The 18,067-nt window shown below is 42.8% G+C and overlaps 1 protein-coding gene across 5 annotated transcripts in view; it reads left to right on the forward strand.

Annotated features, from left to right (window-relative positions):
• Positions 1 to 18,067, forward strand: part of PER3 (period circadian regulator 3) — a 107,674-nt gene that overhangs the window by 37,386 nt on the left and 52,221 nt on the right. For all 5 annotated transcript variants that reach the window (XM_082273281.1, XM_082273282.1, XM_082273283.1 and 2 more), the window contains exons 11-15: positions 1,995 to 2,100; positions 10,343 to 10,471; positions 11,008 to 11,134; positions 12,496 to 12,637; positions 14,803 to 14,930. In XM_082273281.1, coding sequence (XP_082129407.1) covers positions 1,995 to 2,100; positions 10,343 to 10,471; positions 11,008 to 11,134; positions 12,496 to 12,637; positions 14,803 to 14,930 — 632 coding nt within the window. The remainder of the gene's footprint in view (positions 1 to 1,994; positions 2,101 to 10,342; positions 10,472 to 11,007; positions 11,135 to 12,495; positions 12,638 to 14,802; positions 14,931 to 18,067) is intronic.

An 18,067-nucleotide genomic window follows, 5' to 3' on the forward strand; every position in this document is an offset into this window, starting at 1 on the left:
TTTTGACTAAAATCCAATACTGTACACCTTGTAAGTATGGGAATAGCTGTTCTGTAAAGGGCGATGGATTAGTATTATAGGGGTATTTTTTAGTTAAAAAAGGTATTTGAGGCCGGAACTCAAAGTTTAAGTTCAAGATACCATTAACAGTGATCGTGTTTTAGCATAATATTATTACTTAAAGGAGTTGTAAAGTCAGAAGTTTTTTATCTTAATGCATTATATGCATTAAGATAAGAAAACCTTCTCTGTGGAGCAGCCCGCCTCAGCCTCCCTAACACTTACCTGAGGTCCCTCTCTGTCCAGCGATGTCCATGAAGTGTCTCAGCCGTCCGAGATTTTCCCTCCTGATTGGCTGAGAAATTGGCTGCCGCTGCGGTCAATCAAAGTCAGCTAGTCAATCAGGAGAGAGAGGGGGTGGGGCCGGGTCGGGGCTCCGTGTCTGAATGAACACAGGGAGCTGTGACTCAGCTCGGGTGTCCCCATAGTAAACTGCTTGCTGAGGGGGCACTGAACAAGAGGGAGGGGCCAGGGTCACAGAAGAGGGACCTGAGAAGAGGAGGATTCGGGCTGTTCTGTTCAAATTCAATGCAACAGAGGAGGTAAGTATAACATGTTTGTTACTTTTATAGGGGAAAAAAACGTGACTTTACAATCACTTTAAAACAAGTTATGCTTTTTTTTATTTTTTATTTATTTTTACGTTATTTTCCACAAAATGCCAAGTCAAAGGTTGTTTGATGTTTTCTTTCCATCATTTTTCACAAGAATTGTCAGCTGTACTTGTCAACCTTTTATATATTGGCTCCATTACACAGCTCCTCAATTCTCTTCTGTTCTTATTTATTATTACAGATACTTATATAGTGCTATCAATTTGCACAGCTTTTATACACAGAGATGAATCACAGCCTCCTATATAAGTTGTACCTGTTTATCTGCAGTATTCTTTTCTACAGCCGTTCAAAGTCCAGGATTTATAAAGCTTGTCTGAGAGTTCAGGAAAAAGGGGGGCGGAGAGCTGAAGTTACACTCTGCAGAGCTCTGTGAGGAGGGCTCTGACAGCTGATTGGAGGAAAGGGACACACCCCCCTGCACACAGGAACAGAGCTGAGGCTGTCAATGAGCTTGGAGGTTCCTCCCCTGTCACCATTTTTCTTTTGGTGTCAGGAAAACTTGTCAGAAGAGATTGATGCTGATAGCAGAGGAACGAAGCAGCAGACAAAAATGACACAGTGGGGTTGATATACTAAAAGAAAATTGCAAAGTGCAGTTGCTCCAGAGCTTAGTAAATGAGCAGAAGCTCTGCTGACTTTCATCATCCAATCATGTGCAGGCAAAAATGTTTTTTATTTTTCCTTGCACGTGATTGGTTGTTCTTTGCAAATTTTAAGCTTTACCTCATTTCCTAAGCTCTGAAGCAACTTGCAAAGTGCAGTCTATTTGCCTTTAATAAATCAACCCCATTGTGTCACTTTGTCTGTTGCTTCATTCTTCTACTATCAGTATGAATCACTTCTGAGAAGTTTTCCTGACACCAAGAGAAATATGGTGACCGGGGAGGGATCTCTAGCAGATTGACAGCCTCAGCTCTGTTCCTGAGCGCTGTGTGGAGGGGGGGGGGGTGTCCCTTCAATCGTCTGTCAGAGCTCTCCTTGCAGAGCTCTGCAGGGTGTAACTTCAGCTCTCCACCCCCTTTTTCCTGAACTCTCAGACAAGCTTTAAAATTCAGCACTTTGAACGGATGTGTTTAAACCCTTAGTGCTCTGGACTGAGACAAGTACACACTATAGAGGGATATGCTTTTTTCATATGTCATGTCTAAGGTTTACAACCACTTTTTTATTATTGCCCTCTTCTTCAGTACAGAGTCAAGTGCCAGAGAGTTACAGCAATAAACATTTGCAGCAGAAAGCCATTGTCTTTAGATTAGACCACAAACCCGAGCCTCTAATATTATGCAGATCTCCCATATATATATCTTTTCATTTTAGGGGACCTCTGAATGAAGATGTGTTTGCTGCCAGAAGTACAGAAATCATCAATGTGGACAAAGAAATAAAGGAATTGCAAGGACAGATCTATAAAGTCCTTTTACAGGTAAATCTCATTATGCCTCAGTAGAAGGGCCTATGTGAGACAGGTGGAGATTTACTAAAACTGGAGCGCTCAGAATCTGGTGCAGCTGTGCATGTTAGCCAATGGGGTTCTAACTTCAGCTTGTTCAATTAAAGGATGAGTTCACCTTTTAGAAAAAAATAATAAATGCACTTTTTTTTTTTTTTAAAAAATGTGCATTATTCTTTTTTTTTTTTTTTTTTCTTTTGGAGCCTTTAACCACTTAAGCCCCGGAGGATTTGGCTGCTAAAGGACCAGGGGTTTTTTTGCGATTTTTTTTTTTTTTTTTTTTTTTACTGAGTGACTTTAACGGACAATTGCGCGGTCGTGCAACGCTGTACCTAAACGAATTTGACGTCCTTTTTTTCCCACAAACAGAGCTTTCTTTTGGTGGTATTTGATCACCTGTGCGATTTTTTGATCACGTGCTATAAACAAAAAAAAGCGTAAATTTTGCAAAAATAACAATATTTTTCACATTTTTTTATATGAAATTCCCCAAAAAAAAAATGTAAAAATCAAAATTTTTTAACATTTTTCGGCCAGTTTGTTTTATCCTACCTATGTTTGGTAAAAAAAATCGCAAAAAGCGTATTTTGATTGGTTTGCGCAAAAGTTATCGCGTTTACTAACAAAGGGAAAGATTTTTGTCATTTTTGGTGTTTTTTTTTTTTAACGCGTAATGGCGGCGATCTGCGATTTTTTTTTTTTTCAGTACTGCGACATTGCGGCAGACAGATCGGACCCTTGACTGACATTTTTGACACTTTTGGGGGTACCAGTGACATTACTGCAGTAATCAGTGCTATACACATGCACTGTTACTGCAAAAATGACACTGGCAGGGAAGGGGTTAACTTTATTGGACAGGGAGGGGTTAAGTGTGTCCTAGGGGCGTGATTCTAACTGTGCAGGGACATTCCTATTGGTGTAAAAGCAAAGATCAACCGTTCTACATAGTAGAACGGACAGATCTTCACTTTTACACAGGGAGAACTGACAGGCGGCTTGTTTACATAAGCCGCTCTGTCTTTCTCCCTTCACAGGAGCGATCGCAGTGTGACTGGTGGACATCGAGTCCGCCGGTCACACGCACTGACTTGTCTGTGAACGAGCCGCGGCGGGCGCGCGCCTCGGCGCGCGCCCGCCCGCAATAGGCTCGCAAGTCAGTGACAGGCGAGTGACGTACCGATACGTCACTCTGCCTGGCCGGGGCTGACCGCCGCAGTATATAGTTGTGCGGCGGTCGGCAACCGGTTAAAGCATTGCACCAGCGATCAGCAGATCTCCTTCAGATCTGTTAGTTTATCTGTACATCCCATACAGCAGCCAGGTTTGCAAGATAACTGAAATGCATCACAGGTGATCTCTTTTGCTGCTCAGTGATTGCAGTATTCTAGTCTGCATCTCCCCAAGGTAATACTTAAAATCTGGCCTGTTAGTGGGTCCTAAGGACAGGAGTTAAGAACCACTGCCATACAGGGAGGCAGATGCACTAACAGGGAGAAATTAATGAGCTACCACAGCGCTCCTCAGCACCATGGTAGTTCATTGAGAACTACAAGCTGTCAACTGCCAGGGTTTGTAGTTGATTGACACACACAGCTGATTTTAAAATGTGACCGATAGTACAGAAAACTTTTTCCCGCACTGCTGCCATTGGGGAGGGGGGTGGAATTGGGCAGCGGCTGCAGCATTGGGAACATGTTACATGCTTAACCCTAAAAATGAGTGGAACGTGTAACATGTTCCCAAAGGTGATCTTATGCTTTAGGCCCCTTTCACACATATATACGGTCCGTTCAGTTCAGTCACGTCAAAATGTATCCTTTTTTCGTCTTTCGTCTTCCTCTTCTTTTTCGTTGTTCTTGCATCCACTACCAATGCAAAAACGGATGAAAAATGGACCGTTTGTGCGTTTACATCCGTTTTTCGTCCGATCCGTTTTTTTGACGGATGAAAAATAGGGCATTCATCCGTTCCAAAAAACAGACATTGACGGAAGCGGATGAAAACGGATGTTAACGGATGATCATCCATTGTCATCCGTTTTTACATAGAGATGCATTGATGTCCATTTTTCATGCATCAATGGATGGATGACAAACGGACCGTATGTGTGAAAGGGGCCTTAAGCTTTCACAAAAAAATAAAAAATAACTGGGAACTGATTGGTTTCTATGCACAACTGCACCAGATTTTGCATTCTCCAGTTTTAGTAAATAACCCCCCAGAATGTCTAAAAGGAGATTACTGCTGTGCTCTCTTCAAATAATTCAAAGTGCTCTGGGAACCCTTAGGCCTCATGCACACTGGACGTTTTTACAGCTGCTCCTAAGGACATCAGGTGTTTTTTTTTTTTTTTTCTATTACAGCTTAAAATGCCTCTCCATGTTATTCTATGTGTCAATGCACACATAGGCTTTTAGGAGCTGTAACTGGCATAGGCGTTCTCAAGCTGCAAAAAACCCCCAGGGCCAGCGCGTTATTGAGCAGCAGCGTTACAGCTGTAAAAACACCTAAATGCGCGTTAAAGGCTGTATACAGTGTTAAGCCACATGAAGTGGTTTTAAGCTGTAGTAATTGGATTTGGGAGTTAAATTAAGAGGGCTGAGAAACGCTACTAAACGTGCATTAACGCCAATGCACAACTCTTCTAAAAGCACGTTTTCACAGACGCTTTTTCCTGCTGTCGGTACTGGCTTTGCAGTCGTTTTTTGTTTTTTTTTTAACGCCCTGTGTGCATGAGGCCTTAGGTGTACATCTTGTTGGTAGTAAATGTTTTGGCCTGGAACACAGTAGGGTAAGTGTCAAGTGTCGAGGTTTTCTTATATTTTTGCTGTTTTGTGTTCCATGAGGAGATTTTCATCACTTCCTGCCTTGGAGACACAACAGGTGGTGGGGAGAAATCTCTCCAAAGTAAGAGGAATTCCCTATTAGTTGTCATCAGAATAGGCATCTCCATTGGATGATTTTCCCTCTCTTCCAGTTCTGGTGACAGCTCACAATTTTGCATTTTACTTAATTTTTAGTCTTAGTAGCAATGAATTGTCACCAGGACAGGTGGAGAAGGTGAATCTCCTCCTCGGGGACACGGCAATAAAGCCTGGCAGGTGTTCTAACCATTCCTCACTTGCCATTTTAAAATAAAAATAGTTTCAGATACACTGTAAACATTTAAACACATTTGATAAAGTAATGAATGAATGTATGTTTTGTGCATGTGTGTCTGCCTGTTTATGTATGTGTCTGTATACTTTTATTTATTATAATGTGTGTATATATTTATTTATTATAATGTGTGTATATATTTATTTATTATAATGTGTGTATATATTTATTTATTAGAATGTGTGTGTATATATTTATTTTTTTATTATAATGTGTAAATATTTATTTGTGTATTTATCTTTATTAGAGATTTTTATGTATGCAATGTGTGCAGCGCTTGATGTTTTATATTGTACATTCACATCAGTCTCTGTCCTCATGGAGCTTACAATCGAAGGTCCCCAACTCCCATTCATTTTTATATATATATATATATATATATATATATATATATATATATATGGAAATAGAAGTATAGTACAGTCATATCAAAGACCTACTAAACCAAGCCCACATCCTGGTAATGATTAAAAAGAAGAGAGGATATTGGGCGGAAGTACCGTCTGTCCACCGGGTAGGGACCATATACCAGGTGACATTCCCAAGAGAGGAGATTGGACTTTATAGGGCTGGTATAGCAATTGGTGAGCAACACAGAGATAAAAAGTTTATGTACTTTTATTAAGAATCATTAAAACATACAGAAAAAAGGAGCATTGCAAAATCACATGTGGTAGCTAGCAGCATATGGCAAACATGGAAATGACAGAGTAATGTATAAAGAACTCATCCATGTTGAAACATTGAAGGGTATTCCTATAGATGGTTCGACGTGTTTCGCCGGGACAACAAAGTCGGCTTCTTCAGGAACCATGTACTAGCGGCTGGAAAGCCTCTATTTTAGACATGTGTCATTTCCATGTTTGCCATATGCTGCTAGCTACCACATGTGATTTTTGCAATGCTCCTTTTTTCTGTATGTTTTAATGATTCTTAATAAAAGTACATAAACTTTTTATCTCTGTGTTGCTCACCAATTGCTATACCAGCCCTATAAAGTCCAATCTCCTCTCTTGGGAATGTCACCTGGTATATGGTCCCTACCCGGTGGACAGACGGTACTTCCGCCCAATATCCTCTCTTTTTAATATATATATATATATATATATATATATATATATATATATATATTTATATATTAGAGCCAATTTAGATAGGAGCCGGTTAGCCTACCAGCATGTCTTTGGAATGTGGAAGGAAACCGAAGTACTTGGAGGAAACCCACGCAGGCATTGGGAGAACATGCAAACTCCAGGCAGGTAGTTCTGTAGTTTGGATTCAAACTGACAAACTTGGTGCTACCAGGCGGAAGTGCTTAACACTTAGCCACAGTTTTTTTTAAACCTAAAGTGGTAAAGGGGCAGAAGAGCAAGCAGGCACAGTAACCCATTCATATCTCTCCTCATTCATTCATTTTTACATTGTATTTATTGATTGAGTTGCTCATTCATTTCTTTGTGACGTGTCAGAATCTATTATATATAAAAAAAGAGGATTTTGGCTTTATTTAGGCCACAGTAATTTTCCTAGGCGGCAGCTGAAAGGTCCTCCATTGTTCCCCTTCTTCTCTATCATTGTGTCGTGTAATTTGTCACCACGGGAGAGAATGGGGCGTTACATCACCAGCGTACGCACAGCTGTGGATGCCAGACGCTGTACAAACATTTAGTTTTATCGACCTGTCTGCGGACATGACTCGAGTCGCACATGGATCAGCCCCGCTCTGCAATGCGATTCAGAAATATTATTTTTCATTTGCTCTTTCCTTTATGACGAAGTGACTTTGTTCCCTGGGTACAATAGGACATGTGTCCAGACCCATGCCAGTTTATGAGCACCGAATTTCCAGCCACAGATTGCTATTTTCTTGAGGTCTTTGTGCCATCCGGGTGATCTTGTGAAAGATGATCCTACAGGCGGAAGTTTGACTAATGGTTTTGAGTAGGTGTGGGACGAGGCTATATTAATAGAACAGCACTTGTCCTGTCAAATACATATCAAAGCCTGAATGAACATTCAGCTTAAATTACCTTTAAGAGGAAGTAAACCCTCCCCCCCAAAAAAAAACCCTGTAAGACACAGGCATAATGAGCTAGTGTGCATCGCATACTAGCTCATTATGGAATACTTACCTTAGAACGAAGCCCCCGCAGTGCCGCCCACTCAGCAACAGTACGGCCGACGTGTTTGGCCGTCCTGCTTCCTGGTTCGCGCCCTCCGGCCATCTGATTGGCCGGAGGTGCGATTACAACACTCCCGCGCATGCACGCAGGAGCCGCCGTTCACGGCATGGGTGGCCGTTCCTTCAGAGCGCATGCGCTGATGACGTGATCAGCTGCATTGAAAGTAAATATTTCCTAAACTATGCATGTTTAGGAGATATTTAGAGTACCTTATTAAAGGCTTGCCTATAGCCACAAGTTCCAAGAGAGGGTTTACAACCTCTTTAAATACATCACAGCTACATAAAAGGTGTGCAAAGTCTTAGAATTGGTAGAGGCCCATCTGCTGACATCCTAAAGGCAGAATTAAACCCTCCTATCCTTTACAGCCAAGAAAGTTGTTTCTGTTTGATCTGCAACTGCCATAGTGCTGCGTATGTGATCAGTTATGACACCAGACACTTGATGGTTTGACAGTTTGGTTGGGGACACAATCAAATGTAAAAGTTAGCAATCCTGGCGTTCCAGGAATGTAACTGTTTTTTGAAACCATTAAAGCGGAGTTCCAGCCATTTACTCACCTGTCCAACGGTCCAGCGATGCGGCCGCCGGAAGCCTCGATCCTCTCCCTCGGCGCCGGCATCACTGCTGTGGGCACCCGGCTGTTACAGTTTGCGGCTTCACAGCCGGGTACCCACTGCGCATGCGCGAGTCGCGCTGCACGCCGTGATTGGCCAGCAATCTTCTGGGACCTCTGACATGTCCCAGAAGATTGCAGGGAGGGAGGGGGAGAGGAGAACTTCCGCTCAGGGCGCCGCGGCGCTCCGAGCGGAAGTGGGAGCGGGTACCTGTCAAAACTAGGTACCCGCTCCCCCCCCCCAAAAAATGACATGCCAAATGTGGCATGTCGGGGGGTCAGGACTCCCTAAAGCGGAAGTTCCACTTTTGGGTGGAACTCCGCTTTAAATCGATGGGTTTAGTTTCGTTTTATGATTTACTGCTTTTCAGGGGCTCTGGGCTTCAGCAAGAAGGGACAGGAGAAATGCTGGAGGCAAATTACAGCACACATTCATTTTGGTAGTGTAATTATTCTAATGGAATGTATGTTCCTTGGTAAAGAACTTTATTTTCATCAAGTAGTTATGGGTGAAGTTCCACTTTAAATGATTCAACAATTTTAGCAGTTTAAATTGCAGGTACTTACCTAGTTCTGTTTTGCAGACGGTATGAATGAATAGTGTCACAAGAGCTAACCCTATACCGGCTAAATTTACTAAGCTGATGGGTTATAGAAGGGTCCAAACTGTTCTCCCTCTGGTAACTGAACTAGATTTGGCATGAAGGGTAAGGACAGCTAGTACACAATCTTACAGTATAGCAGGGTCTTCAAACTACGGCCCTCCAGTTGTTCATGAACTACAATTCCCATCATGCCTAGTCATGTCTGTGAATGTCAGAGTTTTACAATGCCTCATGGGATTTGTAGTTCCACAACAGGTGGAGGGCCGTAGTTTGAGGATCCGTGCAGTATAGGGTTGTCACCGTATTTGTATTATTTGAGGCCTGGTCAGTCAGCTCACCTTGCAGCTACAGGCATCTTTCAGCAGTGTGGGACCACTGCCATTGGGTTGCCACACCATTGTATGCCTTGAAAGTGTTCAGGCAACAATGTAATTGGCCCTGTGTCCCTTTTTAAAGTTGACCGTTTATGGGTGCTCAACCTGTGGCATTCAAGCGGAACTCCCATCATGCCTCTGCCTTTGGGAGACATGCTCGTAACTGTCAGCCTTGCAATGCCTCATGGGATTTGTAGTCCTGCAAACAGCTGGAGGGCTACAGGTTGAGCACCCATGGCCGATCCCTGTCACTGTTTTGCGTCATGCCAGCTACTTATCCACTGAGAACATTGCTGGCCTCATGAAGTCCAAGCACTCCCATCTCCTTGGTAATTGGGCAGTATTCTGACCAGGCACATTACACCTTACAGATGTTAAAGCAGTACTAATGGCATACACAGCATCGTGCCCCAGTACTTTCTAGTATCCCCCCTTTCCAAAACACTAACCGGATAACCTTCTCATTGCTGTTAGTTGCAGGTTTGATCGGCGCTGCATCCCAATCTTTTTTGATCTTTCGCAGACATGAGGGCATTGAAACGATAGGCTCCTGCTGCCATCAGCCTAAATTCTAGGAGCAGGGGCATGCCCTTGCTGGGGCCGTGCTCCGTTCAAGGAGCACACATGCTCAGGTGTCTCCTTAGCATGCAACTAGCTAAGGAAACCCCTGCAAATGGGAAAGGAGGTGACGGAGGCCTTGGGGACTACAGGAGAAAAGGGACAAGAGACTAAACTTACTAGATGGTTTAGTATAATTTTATGTCCTTTCATTGAGTGCCTAATGGGAAGTTCACATGATTATTTCCATTGTGGTTGTAGGTGTGCAAGTTCTCCAAAGTAAAATTCCCAGTGCAGGACACCTAAAGACTTGGCATATGCCATAAAGACTTTTCTTAAATTCAGTGAAACAATTACAGGAGCAGGGGGAAGCGGGAAATGTTGCTTCCACACAGCACAGTATGTTCTTGTTTGTTCTTCATTGCGTATTGAACATGTAGCACACTTTGAACTTTATGATATCCTGCCAAATTCTCCTATGATTGCCCCGTGCCAAGCACAGCGTCCCACACATGCAGTACAGATGCCTGAAAACCAGCCAGTGCACGCCATGGTATAATGTACACACTCTGATTGGTCAAAGGGATATGTGGAGGCGTAAACAAGCAGCTTTTTTATATAAAGGTATTCTGTAAACGTGTATGGCTTCCTTCACCCAAAGCAAGGAGGTAGTTTGATCGTTGTTTCTGTATAATGTAATAATTTTATTTGCTGCAGCCGGTGCATAACAACGGTTCCAGTGGCTACGGGAGTCTGGGTAGTAACGGATCCTATGAACATTACATCAGTATCGCCTCTTCTAGTGATTCCAATGGAAACTGCGTGGATGAATCACACAAAGAACCGGTAAATCTCATCTGCTGTGTGCAAATTGAGTGCAGTGTGATTGCGATACGTGTGATTATATATGTGATGATTTACCAGTGGCAATTCACTTTGCAAGGGAATTTTCCGAAAGCTTAATGACTGGTAGACATTAAATTTCCAAAGAGTACCGAGTCGGGTACGGGGGGGGGGGGGGGGGGGCGGCTTGTGTCACATGACTGGATGATGAAAGTCAGCAGAACTTCACCTTATTCACTAAGCTAAGGAAGATTTCCTTGCAAAGTGCAACTTCCCTTGCAAAGTGAGCAGCCTGTTTGCCCTTTAGTAAATGAAGCCTGCAGTACTGTTACAGAGGAGGAGAGGCAAGATGAGCACTCTAGTTTCACAGGGATGGAAAATGAGGGGAAATCTCCCCCAAGTTCAAACCTGCCTCCCCACTCTATAGAACAGGAGGAGTAGGAGTTGGAATTAAAGTAGAGGTTTAGTGAAATTATGTTCCATCAATAAAAGCAGACCATCCAACTCATGTGTTTTTATTTTTCTGTCTCCTGCTATAGATGACTCTGAAACAAGTGTGCACAGACATCAACCGCATCAAAAATCTCGGTCAGCAGGTCTACATTGACACGAGGAGCAAGTCTGTGCCCAAGAAACGGGAGATACTTGACAAGGATGCTCTGAAAGGTGAAGGGAGTAACATTTTTGTTAGTTCTTTATATGGTCCTTTGTTGCTTGGTGCGGTGAATGACAAAGGCAAAGTTCCCTTGATACACAAAGCTGCGCTATTTCTTAAAATCTTTTTGAAAAATGTTTGTTTTTTTGGAGGAGAGAAATTAGGAGTGGGGCCTTCTTTAGTAGAATATATGCAACTGAGGTGTACAGGTGCCAAGTGAAGAAAATGCTCCCTATGACCGCACATCCATACCAACCCCAAAGATGGGTGTAAAGGGCAACCTCAGCTTGGACTCCAGCCAGGCAGGAGCCGGAACAAGCTCTCTCCCGAATCCGCACTCCCAGCCGTGGACATTTAGGACTTGCACCCCATCCAGAGAGCCTGAACGGCACACGATGCAGGTTTTTGAGGTGTATTGGTGCTAATTGGTTCATAGTCGTCTTATCCAGCATGTGACTATGACATGCAAAGACAAAATTAGGTGTTATTGGTCCAGTTAGGTTACACTGGGTTACGAATAGCCTTGTGCCCAGATCCAGCATACCATGTAAGCCACTATACCCAGTGAGCATGCACCATTTACATGCCCTTCAGTTCTGGTTTGTGCTAAGGGATTCCTAAAAAAACAAAAAACAAAAAAAAGTGGTAGGGTGTGTGCCCCCTTTAATAAATGTAGAAAAAAAAACATGGGTTTTTAAGATCAATCTACTTGTGTTTAACCAGCCTTTTAATTTTTTTCCCGGACGATTAGTGCTGCCTGCTACAGCTGGCAACACTAATTGTGTTTTCCTGGCAGGAAAGGCCAGTACAACACGATAGCTCTGCGGGAGGGTTGATGGGTAATCGAGCAGTTCTCTTTTCTTCCACCCGTGGTGAATGGAAAGAAAATTGCATAATCTGTGGCCTGCCTTAAGCCTGGTACACACTGTCAGCACTGGTCGGAGCTGCTGTACTAACTATGCTGAGCTCCCCTGCTGAGCTGTTGTGTTCTGATAGGGGAACAGCCCCCCGCCAGAGCACTCCCAAGCTGGTTTTCCAAGGTTTTTCTCAAGTTTGAGCCTTCTGGAACATGTCACAGGTCGCAGAAGACCAATTACAAAGCACAGCATGGCTCGCACATGCACAGTTGGCTTCCCTGCTGGCTTCCCTTAGTGAAGATGCCAACGCATGCACCCGAAGCCGATCAAAGAATTGACTTGGGTGAGGACAGCGCTGGATCCATGGGCAGGTAAGTGCCCTTATTTCATCTGTATTTCAATGTATTTGTAGCTGCTGACTTTTGAATTTTTTGGGAGACTGGAGCTCCTCTTTAAGGGTGATAAATGCTGTACATATTCTGACTTTCCATTTTTTTTATTTTTTTTGTTAACAGCAAAACTCAATCCGAATGCCTTTGTGCAGCCTCAGAAAAATGTGGTAATGGGGGGACCTACAGAATCATCCTGTGAAGCCTCCAGGAAGGGGCAGCACATACCTTCATACCAGCAAATTAACTGTGTGGACAGTATTATTAGGTAAGGGAGTGTATCACAGTATTGTGTGAAACCATTATTTACACCTCACATGTTTCCCATGTTGTTGTACGTTAAGTCAATACGTTTGTTTCTTGAAAATATCTCATGATTTCAAACCCCAGTTATTACTAAAATAAAAGGCTTCCCATAGCATTTTTGTGCATTAAAACTAATTGAGCAGATTTTTACTGCTCGTTCAGAGTGGAATGCAACACACAGCCGCAGCAAAACGTCAGAGATAGTGCCTTCCACTCAACTGGCATCTTAAAGTGAACCTGTGCCCAGATCATGCACTCTCAGGTATTAACATATTCTGAACAAGTGGTAAAAACACTTTTACATGGACCCTCATCCATCTCTGTATCTAAAAGCATTGTGGAGAAATACATTTTCAAATTTCACAACAGAGGCATTGAAATCCTTAGCTTTTTCTTCTAAGAGAGCAGAATCTGGGCAGATAGGCTAAACACACAGCTGGCGTTTCTAAGTATTGAGAAACAATGCTAGAGTCTTTGTTGTGATCTTTGAGAATCCTAGGGATTGCATAACTTCACATTTGAAAGCAGCTAGACAGGTCAGGGGATGGCTCGTTATAAATATGTAGATCAGCCTTTCTGAAGCTTTTCAGCACAGAGGAACCCTTGAAAAAGGAATCCTTATAAAAAAAAAATTTCCAGTCTCAGGGAACCCTTCTTAACCACTTAAGCCCCGGAAGATTTTACCCCCTTCCTGACCAGGGCCTATTTTGCGATTTGGCACTGCGTGACTTTAACGGACAAGTGCGCGGTTGTGCGACGCTGTACCTAAACGAATTGACGTCCTTTTTTTCCCACAAACAGAGCTTTCTTTTGGTGGTATTTGATCACCTGTGCGATTTTTTTTTATTTTTTTTGATCATGCGCTATAAACAAAAAAAGAGCGTCAATTTTGCAAAAATAACAATCTTTTTTACATTTTTTTCTTCTATGAAATTCCCCAAATAAAAATGTAAAAAACTAAATTTTTTAACATTTTCGGCCAATTTGTTTTATGCTACATATGTTTGGTAAAAAAAAAATTGCAAAAAGCGTATTTTGATTGGTTTGCGCAAAAGTTATCGCGTTTACTAACAAATGGAAAGATTTTTGTTTTTTTTTTTTAACGCGTAATGGCGGTGATTGCAATTTTTTTTTTTTTTTTTGCGAGACTGCGACATTGGGGCGGACAGATCGGACCCTTGACTGACATTTTTGACACTTTTGGGGGTTACCAGTGAGATTACTACAGTAATCAGTGCTATAAATATGCACTGTTACTGTAAAAATGACACTGGTAGTGAAGGGGTTAACTTTTGAGAGGGAGGGGTGGTGTGTGTCCCTAGGGGCGTTCTTCTAACTGTGATTGGCTGTGGCTTGAGTTGTAGGAACAGTGATCAACGGTCCTACATAGTAGAACCGTATGATCACCATTCATACACAGGGGAGAATGACAGGCGGCTTGTTTACATCAGCCGCCTGCCTTTCTCCCTCTCCACCCGACGATCGCGAGTGACCGGCGGACATCGGGTCCGCCGGTCACACGCGCAGGGGAGTACGTGACCGCGGGGGAGCACGCCTCCGGCGGCGCGCGCTCGCTCCCCAGAGCCTCACAGGCTAGTGACGTACCGGTACGTCACTTTGCCTGTGAGGGGCTGACCGCCGCTATATATGTACTTGCGTCGGTCGGCAAGTGGTTAAAGTACAGGGAGCTGCAGCTGGGACATCCGTATATTCGGCGGTGCCCTCGCAGACACTGGCTACTCTATAGAAGAGCATGTGGTCCACGCTCAGGCATGGACCACAGTTGTCGGTATCAGGAAGCCGATCCAGGGCGATAATGTGTAGCCAACACTGCATGTAGACAGAAAGTGGCTGAAAAAAGAATGATGATTAGCTTCATTGAGATGCAAAAGACAATTTATATTTATATACTTTTTTTTAGAAATATACTATTTATATATATATATATATATATATATATATATATATATATATATAAAAATGGCAGTTTGTCAAAGGTTGTTCATCCAGTTAGGATTTACAACTACCTTTAAGGATTAAAATCACACTTTGTTACTAGGCGTGCAGGCAGGCACCTGGACGTTTGTGCCTCCTGTGTTTTCAGTCATATTGTCCTCTCTGTTACAGGTACCTGGAGAGTTATAACATCCCTGCTCTAAAGAGGAAGTGCGAGTCGTCCACTAACACCACTTCCTCCTCATCAGAAGATGACAAGCAGGGCCTCTCCGGACAGAATGACCTGGAGGCTTTAGAAGGTAAGGGATTCATGATTTTGGTGATAATGTGGGTTTGGCATAATGATTAACGTGAGTTTGTCTTATGAGAAATAATGTCATGTATGAAGTATGTGTAATGAAGCAGGCTGAAACAACTGAAAAATGTATCTGACCCCATCCATGACTACACTAGTCTGAGAAATGGACAGGGACACTTTTGCTGATGTAAAACATGAAATCAAATTTTTTTAGTTTTGGATAGACTAGAGAGTTATTAAAACTTCTGTCATATTTAATTTTCATTGCTGTCTCTGTCCCAATAGGGAGATTTCCTTTTATTTACGGTCCTGCAGACACATCGGCGAATAAGAAGAAATCTTTCCAAAAACAATGCCTTCTCCTAGATGTCCATACTGAAAGATATACCTAGAGATGGGAAGGCCCGGAAAAAAAAAAAAAAATGGAAAAATTTGGGAAAAAACTTTTTTTTTTTTTCCGTGTTTTTTTTTCAAAGCGTTATTGTTTTTTGTATTTTCCCGGGAAAAGGAAAAAAAAGCGTGGAATATGTTTTTACAATAAGTTATATGTCGTGGTATTCAAACTATATAACACGTAGTCTTAAATTATTGCAAGTTCTCTCAGCAGAAGACGAGCAAATCCTGGAATACAGTTCAAGTAACACTGTGCAGTTCTCAAACCAGAGAAATATGCCATTAGGGGGCACTGCAGGGGGAAGGCTCCAGTTTAGTTGGCTTTTGGGCCCCATCCTGTACCTCCTACAGTTTGGGGAGTGTGGGATACAAAAGTTGATAGTTTCTGTCCTCTCAGGCTTTAAATGACAGGTAAGAGGGTAAACTTGTCTGACAAATTTAGTTGATCTTTATAACCTTTAAATGATTCCTATGAATGTTTTCCACTAATACAGCATGTTCACTCATAACTTGCTTTATTTTTTTCCTTCGCTCAGTCAAATGGTGAGACCAAAATCTAGAACAGGGGTCTCCAAACTTTCTAATCAAAGGACCAGTTTATTGTCCTTCAGACTTTAGGGGGGGCTGGACTATGGCCGGCGGGAGTGGACATTTTTCTTGCATCAGTGCGGGTAAACATTGCCACATTCGGTATAAGGGGGAGAATTAGTGCCCTATCATTGGGAGGAAAGGTGCCCTATTATTGTTCATGGGAGAAATGGTGCCCCACTGTTGGTGTCAGATGGCAGAATAGTGTCTCGTATCAGTGGGAGGAAAAGTGCCCCAAAGGGCTGCAGTTTGGAGGCCTCTGATCTAGATTTCAGAAACCTTTCAACAGTGCAAATTTCTGCTGAGAGCAAACGTGCAATTTGAAAATATTGTGAGAATAAATATTAATTTCCAAATGCTACAAGGATGACAAAACACATCCTGGCATGCCAGTGGTGCCCTAACAACACTCAAAAAATGCTTTAACCTCCCTGGCGGTCTGATTATGTCAGGATTTCTGTGCCAAAAGTGGTACATTGTTTTGCATGGAAATCTGTTGATTTATATTTTGAAACTCGCCTTTCCCTGCTATCCCCCGCCGTCCTCCAGCTGTTCTCCCGCTGTCCTCCCGCTGTTTGATCGGCCGATGCCGGCACCTGTCTTCTGGTTCCCTTCCCTGCGAGCGTTGCTAAGCAGGGGGGGGGTGGAACCGGCGGCAATTTCAAAAATGTAAATACACCAAATGAGATGATAGAAAGTTGTGATCCTAACGGATTACACTGGATCATCCCATTTCACCGCAGGATTTCACTTGGTGACTTCCCCAGTGCCCTGCCTGTGCTTTTCCAGTTCTTTTTGCCTGCAAAATAGAGAACCACTGTGGTGTCAAAGCGTTCTTTTTGCGCAAAAAGCGCTTTTAGACGAACTGGAAAACAGCGACAGTGAAACGGAGTTACTTGAAGAACTGAGCGATAGCGATTGGTGTGAAAATTCGTCATCCGCTATGGAAAGTGACGACAGCGACGATTCGGATGTCTCTTTCTGGCACATCGCTCCGTTTGAAATTGTGAAGAATCATTTGATATACTTCCCAAGTTCCACAAGCGATGTGCCCATAAGGGACATCAGAATCGTCAATGTCGTCCCTTTCCGTACCTGATGGCGAATTTTCCCACGAATCGCTATCGCTCAGTTCTTCAAGTAACTCAGTTTCGCTGTCGCTGTTTTCAAGTTGGTCTAAAAGCGCTTTCGCGCAAAAAGAATGCTTTTTGGACACCATGGTCGTTCTCTATTTTTCAGTCACAAAGAACTATCCTGTCATTTGGTGTATTTACATTTTTTAAATTGCCGCCGGTTCCACCGATGCCGGCACTTGCATTCCGATTCCCTTCCCTGCGAGCGTTGCAACGCTCGCAGGGAAGGGAACCGGAATGCAAGTGCCGGCATCGGCCGAGCACAGAGCGGGGAGAGAGTGTGAGGATGGCGGGGGAGGACAGAAGGGGAGTGATTCTGGGGTATTCCCGAATGTGGCTCGGGGTTACCGCTTTTGGTTCTGAAAGTTAACCCCCAGCCACACTCGGGAATACCGCCAGGGAGGTTAACGAATGAAATGATGAGGACCAGAATAAAAGTTTAAGTAGCTTTCCCCTTCCCTCCCTGAGTTCTCATTCCAGAAACACCCATACAGGTGAAATGTTTTTATCATATACAGTCCTTGTTATTCCATTTGTAATAAAGTATACCATTTTAAGAAAAACAAGTTTAGTTTATTTACTTACTGAATAAGCTGTACTCTTGTCAAAAAGGGGAGTGATTGGCGCTGCCAGGAAGTTAGGTTAATGGGAAATCTGGGTTAGGCTCCTATAGTTCAAGACCAAGTTCAACACATGCAAATGCACATAGAATGTATGTGGGAATAAGAACTATATAAGTAATAGGATATAAAAACACAATGGGTGTGTAATATGTGTGTAAAATTAACACTATGTGCTGATACCAAATCAATAAATAAATAAATGTGTTCAATACCTAACCGGCTTATTGAGACTCAACATAAATATGCAAATATATGTAAATGTAGGTATAAAAATATAAAAGCATATAAAGATAGTATTAATAAATTATGGTGATATAGAGAGTTAGTGTGCAAAGGTGCTAAAAAATATATAGTGCACTAATCAAACTAAATAAGGTGCATTCCGAATAGTCATAACCATC

This window comes from Pelophylax lessonae (genome assembly GCF_965119305.1).
Source record: "Pelophylax lessonae genome assembly, chromosome: 12".
NCBI lineage: Eukaryota > Metazoa > Chordata > Amphibia > Anura > Ranidae > Pelophylax > Pelophylax lessonae.